Below are 11,427 nucleotides of genomic sequence, written 5' to 3' on the forward strand. Positions count from 1 at the left end.
TTTTGGTACAGCAGGTGTGCTGTGTTGAGGGGGAACCCTTCCTTGTCTGGACTGTTTGTATTCTCCAAAGCTGACAGGCTGGAATAGCTGAGTCAACCAACCCACGGAGATGGCAGCTGCTCCTTCCCCCAGGAGTTCTGTCTCAGGGAAAGATCAGAGCTCTATCTGTAGAACCCTGGTTGGAGTGGCTGAATCTCCGACCAAGAGGTCCTGCCCAGTGAGGAGAAATGAACTGGGGTCGTGCTTAAAGAAGCAGTCTGGCCACAGTCTGGCAAGGCAGCTGTGCTGCACTGTGGTGGACCCTTCCTTGTATGGACCATTTGTATTTTCTAAAGCTGGCAGGCTGGAACAGCTGAGTCTACGGAACCAAAGAGATGGTGGCTGCCCCTCATTCTGGGAACTCAGACCCATCTCAGGCAGATTCTAGCCTGTTGCCATTGCCTGGCTGGAATCTCAAGCCAGTGGGTCTTAACTTGTGATGTACCATAAAAATGGGGCCTGCAGAATGACACTGCCTGGCTCCCTGGATTCAGCCCCCTTTTAGGGATATGTACGAATGGATTTCCCATCTTATCAGGGATCCTGGGGGCAGAGTATGTAAAATTCCTGGCTCTTTGTGTGTGCCTGAGCAGCTGCTCTGCCAAGACTCCACACAACTCTGTTTTGGATTCAAAGCCCTGATGGCATGGGGTCACAAGGGGATCTGCTGATCTGTGGGATGCAGAGATTCATGGGAGAAGTGTGGTTTCTCAGGTGGGATCACACAATCACTCACCACTTCCCTTGGTTGAGAGTGGGGTGTCTTTGGCTCTGTGCTGCTCCCGGTGGGCCATTGCCCCTGTCCCCAGCCCTTCTTTTCTTCATTCTTCATGGGTTGAGTTGTTTGCTTAGTCAGTCCCAGTGCGAGAACCTGGATATTTCAGCTGAAGGTGCTGAATTCACTCACCCATTTTCATTCGTCTCTGTGAGTGCTGCAGAGCACAGCTGCTTCTAATAAACCATCTTGGGTATCCTAGTCCCGTCTTCTTTTAATAACTATACCTCAGGTTACTTTTAGGGAACTGCCTAAGTACAAACTGATAGGACTATCGATTAAGATGGTGACCTGCCTTCTTTTAGACCAATTAGATGTTTCCTACCTGAAGTTCAAATTTCTATGTGAGCAAAGCAATAAAAGAAATGAGAAACAACTGGACTCCATTCATTCCGGCTATTGCCTTCCAGGCTCTCTGGAGTTTTGGATTCTTGCTCTTTCCAAGGCAAGTCCTGTACATTTTCTGACAATCCTCTAACTCCCTGACATCCTTCCAAATAATACGTTTGCTTTTGTCAGCCTGAGTCAATTTCTGTTGCTTGCAAACCAAGAATCTGAGCTGAACAGTTACTTACAACTATGAACCTGTTTAAGTAGCGTAGCAAGTGCTTTCAAACTTCACATAATCTGAAGACTCATCTAGGACAGTTATAAAAAGTACAGATTCTTGATTTCTGCCTCAGGCTCACTAAACAAGAATTTCCAGGAGTGGGGCCTAAGAAAACTGTTTTTAACTAAGCTTCCCAAGTAACTTCTTTTCTAGGAAAATTAATTTAATTTTTTACCCTTGTCTTCCTGATTCCCAATTCTAATCCATCCCCTACATGGGTGCCCTTCCCTAGGCTCTCAATTTACAAATGAAATAATGCTATACCCAATCTGTCTACTTCTTTCTTTCTCACCCACTATCTTTTCGAGATCTATTTATATTTAGGTGCTGCACAGAATTTTATTATTTGCGTATATTGCATTGTGTTTATTCATTTCCCTGTTGATGGGAATTTAACTGTTCCCATTTTTTTTTCCTAATACAAATGACATTGCAATAGACATCCTCCTTGGGTATCCCATGAAAGTATTTCTATTCTGTATACCAAGGGTGGAAGTGCTGGATTGTAGACATGCACAAATACGGTTTCAGTAAATTATTCTAAATTGCTTTTCAGTAAATTGCACAATTTACAAAAAGGACATGAGTTTTCCTGTTTCCTCCACAACCCTGATAATGGTTAACATTATCTAATACTATGTTTTATTTTGTTAATCTGGTAGATATCACATAGATCCCATCATTCTAATTGACCTTTCTCTGGTTATTATTTCTTTCTGTGCTTATTAGTCGTCTAGGCCTACCTGAGATATCTACTCACATCTTTTGCACATTCCTTTTGGGGTTCCTTTTGTAGTAAAATGTATTTTCCAAAAATGGTCATAACCATATTTTCCATCCCACATTGACTTTCAGAACCTTGTCATTTTCCCATCAAGATGTGGAGTCTACTTTCCCTCCTTTGAGTCTGGGCAGGACTTTGTAACTCCCTCAATGAATAGAATGTGATAGAAATGACTGCATTGCTTTTCAGTCTAGGTCATAAAAAGCAATATAGCTTCTCCCTGTTCTCTCTCATTGAGTTTCGCTCTCTCGGATCCCAAGAAACCCAACCACTGTGTTATAAGGAAACTCAGAGCACATGACCAAGCAGTATTAGGTGTTCCTGCCAACATCTCCAGCTGAGAATTCAACTCCTCACCAATACCGATTATGATACCTGAGAATGCGTAAACCTCAAGGACAGAGTCAGCAAACATTTTCTTTAAGAGCTAAGTAGCAGATATTTAGACCATTCTTAGTTCATGAGCTGTATAAAAATACGCAGAATTTAGCCTGTGAGGCTGTAGTTTGCCTGCTTTAAGTGGTTCCTATACCCAACCTTCAAGGCATCCCAGCTGAAGGTGAGTAGAGCAGAAAGGAGCAGACTCCACTGAACTTTGTCCAAATGTTAAGTCTGTGAACAAAACAAATGGCCTTACCTGAAGCCACTGAATGTAAGGGTAATTTGTATTGTAACCATAATAGCTAGAACGCCTGGGTTTTTTTCTTGTTGATTTTTGGAAATTCTTTATTTGTTCTACATATTCATCTTTAGTGAATTTTAGATATTGCGGACATCTTTAATCTTTTCATTTTATCTATATGCTCTTCTTTAAGTAGACATCTTCATTTTTTAGGTTATCAAAATATCAATTACTAGCTGGATACTATTGGGCATATTATTTGTTTCCTTATCTATTAAATAATTATAATAATATCTAGTTGATAGGGTTGCCATGCCAATTAAATGAGTACCTGTAAAGCATATAGACCACTATCTGACATATACTAACTGCTACAAAAAGATTTGTAAAAAAAAAATAAATAATTTATCTTTATATCATGGACTTTTTGTGTCTCACTTAAGGAGTGCTTTTCTACCTGTTCTTGTGCTGTGCATATCTATTTTGGTATCGAGGTTATGCTAACATCAAAAAAATTAATTGGACATATTTTTCTCTTTTTCTGTTTTCTAGAGTATCTACAACATAGTCTTATCTGTTCCTGGAAAGTTTGGTAAACCTTTAAACCAATACAAATGCTTTGGAGGGGGATATTATAGGGATGAAGAGAAATTACTATTTCAGTTTTTCTAATTGGTATCAGTTTGTTCAACTTTTCTGGTTTTTTGGGCCAATTTAAGCATTTTATATTTTCATTGGAAATTTTCATTTGCATCTAGTTTGTAAAATTTATTGGAGCATATTTGTATATGCTCCAATAATACGCTTGTGAGATTTTACAAATCTCTGCTTTATTTGAAGTTGTCTCTTTTTCACTACATATTTTGCTTATTTGGGGTTTTTGCCTGTCTTGTAATCAATTTTACCATACATTTTCGTAAGCATATTAGTGTTTTCAAATAATCAACATTTTGTTTTATAATCATTTTTATTTTTTTAGTTCTCTAATTGATTTCCACCATTATCTTCATTTTCTTGTTTCTTGTTTCTTTATGTTTACTCAATTGGTTGATCTCCAACTTTCTTTAATTGCAAATTTAATTGGTTTATTCTCATTTCTTTTTGATTTATAATAAATGCATTCAAATCTGTGATTTTCTCTTTAAGTACTATTTTACCTGATTGCCATAAAAATTGATATATATTGCTTTCCTTTACTTTAGTGCTCCCCCATTATATATTCTTTTTTGGATGTCAAAATAATTTTGTATTATTGGCAGTTAACAACTATTTTGACCAAGAATAGCATTCTGCAAATCAGGCTGTTATATTATCACATTGTCTAGTCTGTTGTTTCTCTATGTCTAATAATTCCTTGAATAAAAATATCAGGATTTTTAAATAAAAATCAGATTTAACTTCATAATCTACATTATGGTTTCATAATAATTTGGATTCTAATATCTTAATTATAACAAAATGGGCAATTGTTTCCACAGCATTTTGTGCTTAAAATTTCTTATTGATGTGGTCAACTCGTGTGTGTGTGTGTATGTATATATTTATATACATATATTTATTAATAACTACAATTGTTGTTTTGTAGACTTATTCCAAAACTATCTCTTTGTCCAGTATTTGTCTAATGTATTTTATTATTGTTATACCTTCCTGATGTAGTATTTTCCCCACCATCTCTTTTTGTCACTTTGGCCTTTTTTTTAACCTTATATCTGAAATTAAAATTGCTACTTTAGCTTTCTGTTGGTTTATTTTGGCCTATTGTAACTTTTTCAAAACCTATGTTTTCAACATTTTAATATACTTTTATTTTTTCAATGTCTCCTGTAAGTAGTATACTGCTGGGTTATTTTTAAAATCAGAGCTTAAATTCTCTTTCAATTAGAGTTTAACTCATTTACAATTATTGTAATTTCTTCTGCATTAGGACTTACTTCTGACATTTTATTTTATATTTGAAATGTTTTAAAAATTACTTTTTATACTTAATTGTATTTATTTAAAAAGATAAATGTTTAAATTTAATTTATTTAAAATTTTTTCACTGATAGTTTGAAGTTATACAGATCCATACATAGTCTTAATTTTCCCTTTTAAAGTTTAAAGCTCATCAATAGTCATGTCTTCCACTTGAAAATGATGAAAACTCTAACACGTGTTCACTGTCCCCATGTTCTTCTCTATTTCTTAAATCCTTAAACTTCTGATTCTAGATTTTATAATATGTATGTAAAATATATTAAAATATTTACTGTACATAAATATAAATTTATAGTCATTTCTAATTTATATATTACTAAACAGGTTATTTCTTTGTGCACTCTTGCTTTCATATTCCATTGCTTCTGCTTGGATTAATTTATCTTCTTCATGAAGGAGTCATTTGAGTTCTTCAGAGAACTCATATTTAATGTGACAAATTATTGGCAACTTTGTATTCCTGAAAATATATTTTTTTCACGTGCTCAGTGAAAGTTTAAGTGGCTGTAATTTGAAGTTCATTATTTTTTCTTTCAATACTTTGAATGTGCTAGAACATGTATTGTCAAAAAGTCTAGTGCCAACCTGAATTTTGTTCTTTTTAGGTAAACCACTTTTCTTCTTTTGAAGCTTGAATTTTTTTTCTCTTTGCATTTATTGCTCCTAAATTTTGCTATAATATACCTATGTATAGTTTTTCTTATTTGTATCCAGCTCAGTACTTTCTAGTTCTTTCTATGTAAGGTGTTATATCTTCACTTCTGATCATTCTTAGTTGCTATGTCTTCAAATATTGCCTCCCATAGCTCTGAAACTCCTATCGGGCAGAAGTAGGCAGTTATATCTATCCGCTGTATCTCATAACTTTGGTATTTTTTATTTCTATATTCCTTTTGCATATTTTTTATTTGGGCATCCTTTTCCATCCTGCCTACTAATTTGATCTTTGGTTTCATTGATTTTACTACTTAACTCACAGGTTGAATTTTCACAGCACCACCACCCCCCAACCACACACACACACACACACACACACACACACACAAACACACAGAGAGAGAGAGAGAGAGAGAAAGAGAGAGAGAGAGCGAAAGAGAGCATCCTTATCCAAAATGCTTGGGACCAGAGATGTCTTGAAGAATGTTTCTTAAAAAAAAATTCTGAATACTTGCATATACATAATGAGATATCTTGGGGATGGACCTCAATTCTAAACATGAAATTTGTTTATGTTTCATATATAGCTTATATGCACAATCTGAAGGTAATTTTATATAATGTTTTAAATAATTTTATACATAAAACAAAGTTTGTGTTCAGTACTTATGTGTAGAATTTTCCACTTGTGGCATCATGTCAGTGCTCAAAAACTTCAGATTTTGGAGCATTTCAGATTTTAGAGTTTCAGATTAGGAATGCTCAACATATATGCATGTGTGTGTATGTTTCTGTGTATGTATCTATATCTATATCTGTATATCTCCAGTTGGCTTTTCTCAGTCATCTGTTCTTTGCTTACAAAATACAAAATAAATAAAATTTGAAAGTGAAGATCAGACCATGATGAAGATTTTCAGAAGTAATATTAAAAGTTGGTTGCATTACTCCAAACTCCCTCATCAAGGAGAATATAAAAGAGTCAAGAGGCTGGGTGCAGTGGCTCAAGCCTGTAATCCCAGCTCTTTGGGAGACCGAGGCAGGTGGATCTTTGGGAGACCAAGGCAGGTGGATCATGAGGTCAGGAGATCTAGATCACCCTGGCTAACACGGTGAAACCCCATCCCTACTAAAAATACAAAAAATTAGCCCGGTGTGGTGGCATGTGCCTGTAGTCCCAGCTACTCAGGAGACTGAGGCAGGAGAATCCCTTGAACCCAGGAGGTGGAGGTTGCAGTGAGCTGAGATTGTACCACTGCACCCCAGCCTGGGTGACACAGCGAGACTCTGTCTAAAAAAAAAAGAGTCAAGAAAGTAGAGAGTAGGATAGAGTGATAAGAGATGTCGTTGCTTTACCTCAAACTTGTGAGAGATCTTGAATACTAATTGTTGTTGGATTTAATGTGCAATTTCTGGATTCAATGGGAAACAGAGAACAGATATATGACTCTCATGTTAGAAAGCAAGAGAAGTGAGTAGGAACTTGCGTTAATAGAGGAGTAAAGAAAAATTACCACTGTTTTGGAATTGACTTACACTGCCACTTTGTCCAAGCAAGTGATGCTTTAGTATTTCTTATGGAACCTTAGAGTCATGTTAAGTTCTGCTCCAGATGCCCCTCTGGAAGGGCGGAGAGCCTAAGTGAAATGGTTCCCCCCAAACCCGGGGCCGAGTGGAGTCAATGGCTAAAAGAATGGGATGTGTTTTCTGTAACAGAGAAGTTGCAGTTGAAGAGGTTCAGTCAGGGAGCTTTTGATGAGGCCATGAGTTTCTCCATGAGAGAAAGTGTCAGTGTTAAACATCAGCTAGACCAGAGACAGCAAAGCCATCTAACAATAACAGCATCAGATGAGAACTTTCCTTCTTCTTTCCCTCAGCTTTGACACTGGCAAGACCAGAAATTATGGCTGTCAAGCTTGGGGAGAAAAAGAAATGCTGGGGGAAAGAGAAGGACTCTGCTCCACCTCTCTGAAGGCAGCCACCCTCCTGCAACCAGCACTAGCCGGGGAATGGTGGAAGATTTGTATCAAGATTGAGGTATTAATTAAAATGTTGTGCTGGGTATTCAAAGTGACCACGAAACTTGCTACTGTTGTGAAAGAACAAATTTTTTAGAGGAGGAAAGCAAGGGCTTCTCCTTCTCAGTAGGCTTAAAGGGACACTAGGAGAAAAAAAATAAAGTTTATCTATAATGACGCCCTATAAATTCCCTTATTCAACCTACTAATTCCATTAGCTTAAACTTCCTATTCCATTTTATTGTAGGATTGCTTCCATGTGTATAGGATCTTTTCCTTTGACTCTTTTATTGTGCTATATACATCTCATTTGCTGTCTTGTGATTTCTAACCGAGTTCTTCAATCGCTGCACTTGCACAGCTATCTGGGGGAAGACATGCCCTCCTCCACCCAGCTCGGTGTTCTGCAAACCTGTGTTCTTCAGAGTCGGTTTAAATAACAGCAGGTTATACCTCCCAGCTGTACAGTCTGAAGTTTCTTCTGGTTTTGTCTAGTGTTCTCAGTTTTCTTTGGTGTTCCAGCACCACAGAGCATCATTCTGTCCCTTTGCCCAGGATTGCCCTCATTCAGCACAGACATCCTTTTACTAAATTGGACAGCCCTTGGTGCCTGTGGCCCCAACTAGTCTACATCCACTCCCTTTCTGAGCCTACCTCTGGGAAAGTCCTAATGTCATCATGCTCCTCAGTTCTCTCCTGATCCAGGCAACTGTTTTCCCTGAATGCCAGGACACAGTAGTCTCAAGTCTCTCCTGGGGTTCTCTCAGTTTTGCTCTATGTCACAGTTTCCCAACCTCAGCACTATTGACAGTTTGGGCTGTGTAACTCCTTGCTGTGGGGGCTGTCCTGTGTGTTGTAAGACATTTAGCAGCATCCCTTACCTCCATCCACTAGATGCCATAACACTCCCCACAGCTACGACAACCAAAAATGTCCAGACATCCAAATGTTCCCCAGGAGTCAGAATTGGCCCTAATTGTGAACCACAGCTTTAAGTGCTGAGTTCAGCTTCTCTCAGTCTTTCTAGGCATCTCCAGGCTTTACTGGCAGGCGGAGCTAACAACTCATTTCCTGTTTCACCATCTTTCTATTTACACTGTAACATCTCCAAGTCAGATAATTAGAAACCCCATTATCCCCCTAATTACCAGAAGTAAAATCCCTCATAAATTCCTCAAAAGGGTCCCGGGGCCACCTAAGGAACCTAGCAGGTCAGGGAAGGAATAAAGAGGCTTCCTATGAGCTGGACCTGTTCCAAGAGCTCTGCGTGTACCATCTCGGTTAATCCTCACAGCTCTGCTAGGCTGGGGACTGTGTTCATCCTCATTTTCCAGTTGAGGAAAGCTAGCATAAAGGCATACAGTAACTTAGTTTAGGCCACATTATTGCAAGTGATAAGACTAGGATCAAACACATCTATTTTGCACCAGCAAACCAGGATCAGGCACAGCCTGCTTCCAAAGACTGTGTTTTAAAAACTAAGCCAATCGGGAAAGACCCACACAGGAAGAGAGTCTTTTGGTGGGAAAAGAAAGACCGATGGCATGGCTGATGGCAGCCCAAGGGGACAGTAGACAAATAAGTCCCTTGGGTTTGAAGAAAAAGCTGAGGAGGAGGACTAACGGGGCTGCTTGAGATCCGTGACCGAGGAAGGGGGATCCTACACCAGTGTCTCCTGCACGGGTCATTTCCTACAGCATCAGTGCCCCCCCCCCCCCCCCACACACCTCCTCTTGTCTGCGGCCTCCTGCCCACCTCTACCTGCTTCTGCATCTGCCTGACTCCTACTTGCTCTGTAAGATTCAGCCCTGGTGTCACCTTCTCTGAGAAGCCTGGACCCCAGTCTATACTGGGGACTCCCTCTTACCTCCCACAGCTCTTTCGCTCAGTCCTGCAACAGAGGTTTAACTTTCCGTTTGCCCAACTAGTCAGTCCCGTGGTGGGGTCAGGATTATCTTCTCACTTCAGTGCCTCTGGAACTTAATAAGTGCACGAAGAATATTTATAGGTGCCTGAGAAATGCTTGCCGAGAAATGAGTGACTGCTCCAAGGCATTTCCAGGGCAAGGCGGTCCAGTCTGTGCTGGGCCAGGCGGTTGCAGAGGAGGGGATTGGGTTGGGGACGTGGCCAACCTGTCTCAGTTTGCCTGAGATTGTCCTGATTTTAGAGTTGAAAGCCTTGCATCTTGGAAAGCCCTCGGTCTCAGGCAGACGAGACATTTGTCATCCTGCAGAAGGAGGACAGTGGTACAGTGGGAGTCAGGAGCACTGGTTTTTCTGGCTGTTCCTGTAAATGAGGATGGTTTTCAAAGATGGTTTCCAAAAGTTTTCAGAGATGATTTTCACACCCAAAGGATCAAATGATATTCAATTGTTCAGGGTAAAAATTCGCATCAAAATTTAGTGAAAATGACGGCTTTTCCTCATGTCTAAGTGTTGACACAAAACAAAACTCCTACAATAATAGCAACAATAGCAAAATTTTCCTAGTATGGTCATAGACTTGCTCTCCTCCTACGGTTTCCTTCTACTGCTCCCAGAATAGGACACATACTTGGGAACCTTCTTGCTTGTCCCCTGTTGCCACATCTCCTTTGGTCTTGGCCAAATCATCCTGCTGAGAGAGACTAACTGTCGCAGTATCTTTTATCAGCCAAGTCTAGAGGAGTCTCAATCCTTACTCTCTGGTCCCTGATGTCACTTGGGGTAGCTCTTCTCTTCTAGAAACAAGATGGGGACTGCTCACAAAACAGTTTTGCACAGGCAAGCCTCCATTTTCAGCCTTGGCCCTATCTGAGTTCTTTCTCTGGCCCTCCCAGGACATGGAGGGGTCTTCAAGATAAAACAAATTTGGCATTGGATTTCTAAGTCTGGCACCCCAGGGCTCTAATCTGGCACCCAGGCAACAGGACTCTCACTTTGTGTGGGTTCGCTATAATTCTAAATGTAAGAGAACAAATAATAACAACAAATTAGTTTGGCTTTCATCTTCCTGTTTATATCTTTCTTGCTTGCTTAAGCATGTGGCCTGCTGACAGCTGGCAAACTCACAAACAAAAGGAAGATAGATTAGTTCTGATTGCCCTAGGGTCTGAACTCCTTAGTGAAGTCCTGTAAGGAGTTCTGGGCTGTCCTTCACTGGCCTTTGCTGGAAGGCAGTCCTAGAGCCTTCGCATTAGCAATGCCTGGCACCTGCGCTGCCGCTGCTTTGCTTTTCCAACCACAAAGCACCTGCAGAACAGAGTAGTGAGGAAAGCCTGATTTTCAGTACTTACCAGCTGTGTGACCTTCAGCAATCCTTAAACTTTTTCTCCGTTGTAGAATGGGTATACTAATTATTCCTATCTCATAGTAATTTTCTTGAAAGATTAAATGAGGTTGCTTCTGGGAACACTTAGTAGGAGGTGGAATGTTTTAAGCACTTTGTAAATTTAGTTCCATGATTCTCATTTGAATTCAATTTTGCTCCCAGGGGACGTGTCTAAAGACATGTTTAGTTGTCACACCTTGGGGTGGGAGATGTTACTGGCCTCTGGTGGCAGAGTGCAGGTATTTTATAATACACAGAAAAGCCTCCCTACTCCACCAGAAAAAGAAAGTAAAAAAGGAAGGAGGAAGGAAGGAAGGAAGGAGGAAGGAAGGAAGGAAGGAAGGAGGAAGGAAGGAGGAAGGAGAAAGGAGAAAAGAGAGAAGGAAAGGAAGAGAGAAAGAGAGAGAAAGAAGAAAGGAAAGAAGAAAGAAGAAAGAAAAAAGAAAGAAGAGAAAGAAAGAAAGAAGAAGAGAAGAAAGAAAGAAAGAGAAGAAAAGAAAGAAGAAAGAAGAAAGAAGAAGAAAGAAAGGAAGGAAGGAAACAAGGAAGGAAGGAAAGAAGGAAGACGGGAGGGAGGGAGGGAGGAAGGAAGAGAGAGAGAAAGAAAGAGAAAGAAAAGAAAAGAAAGAGTTA

At 39.6% G+C, this 11,427-nt stretch overlaps 1 protein-coding gene across 1 annotated transcript in view; it reads right to left on the reverse strand.

Moving 5' to 3' along the window:
* Positions 1–10,619: 10,619 nt before the first annotated feature.
* Positions 10,620–11,427, reverse strand: part of LOC115898203 (thrombospondin type-1 domain-containing protein 7A-like) — a 336,275-nt gene continuing 335,467 nt past the window's right edge. The window contains exon 8 of the mRNA XM_030932028.1: positions 10,620–10,715. Within this exon, the coding sequence (XP_030787888.1) occupies positions 10,620–10,715 (96 nt within the window). The remainder of the gene's footprint in view (positions 10,716–11,427) is intronic.

This window comes from Rhinopithecus roxellana, chromosome 6, assembly GCF_007565055.1.
Source record: "Rhinopithecus roxellana isolate Shanxi Qingling chromosome 6, ASM756505v1, whole genome shotgun sequence".
NCBI lineage: Eukaryota > Metazoa > Chordata > Mammalia > Primates > Cercopithecidae > Rhinopithecus > Rhinopithecus roxellana.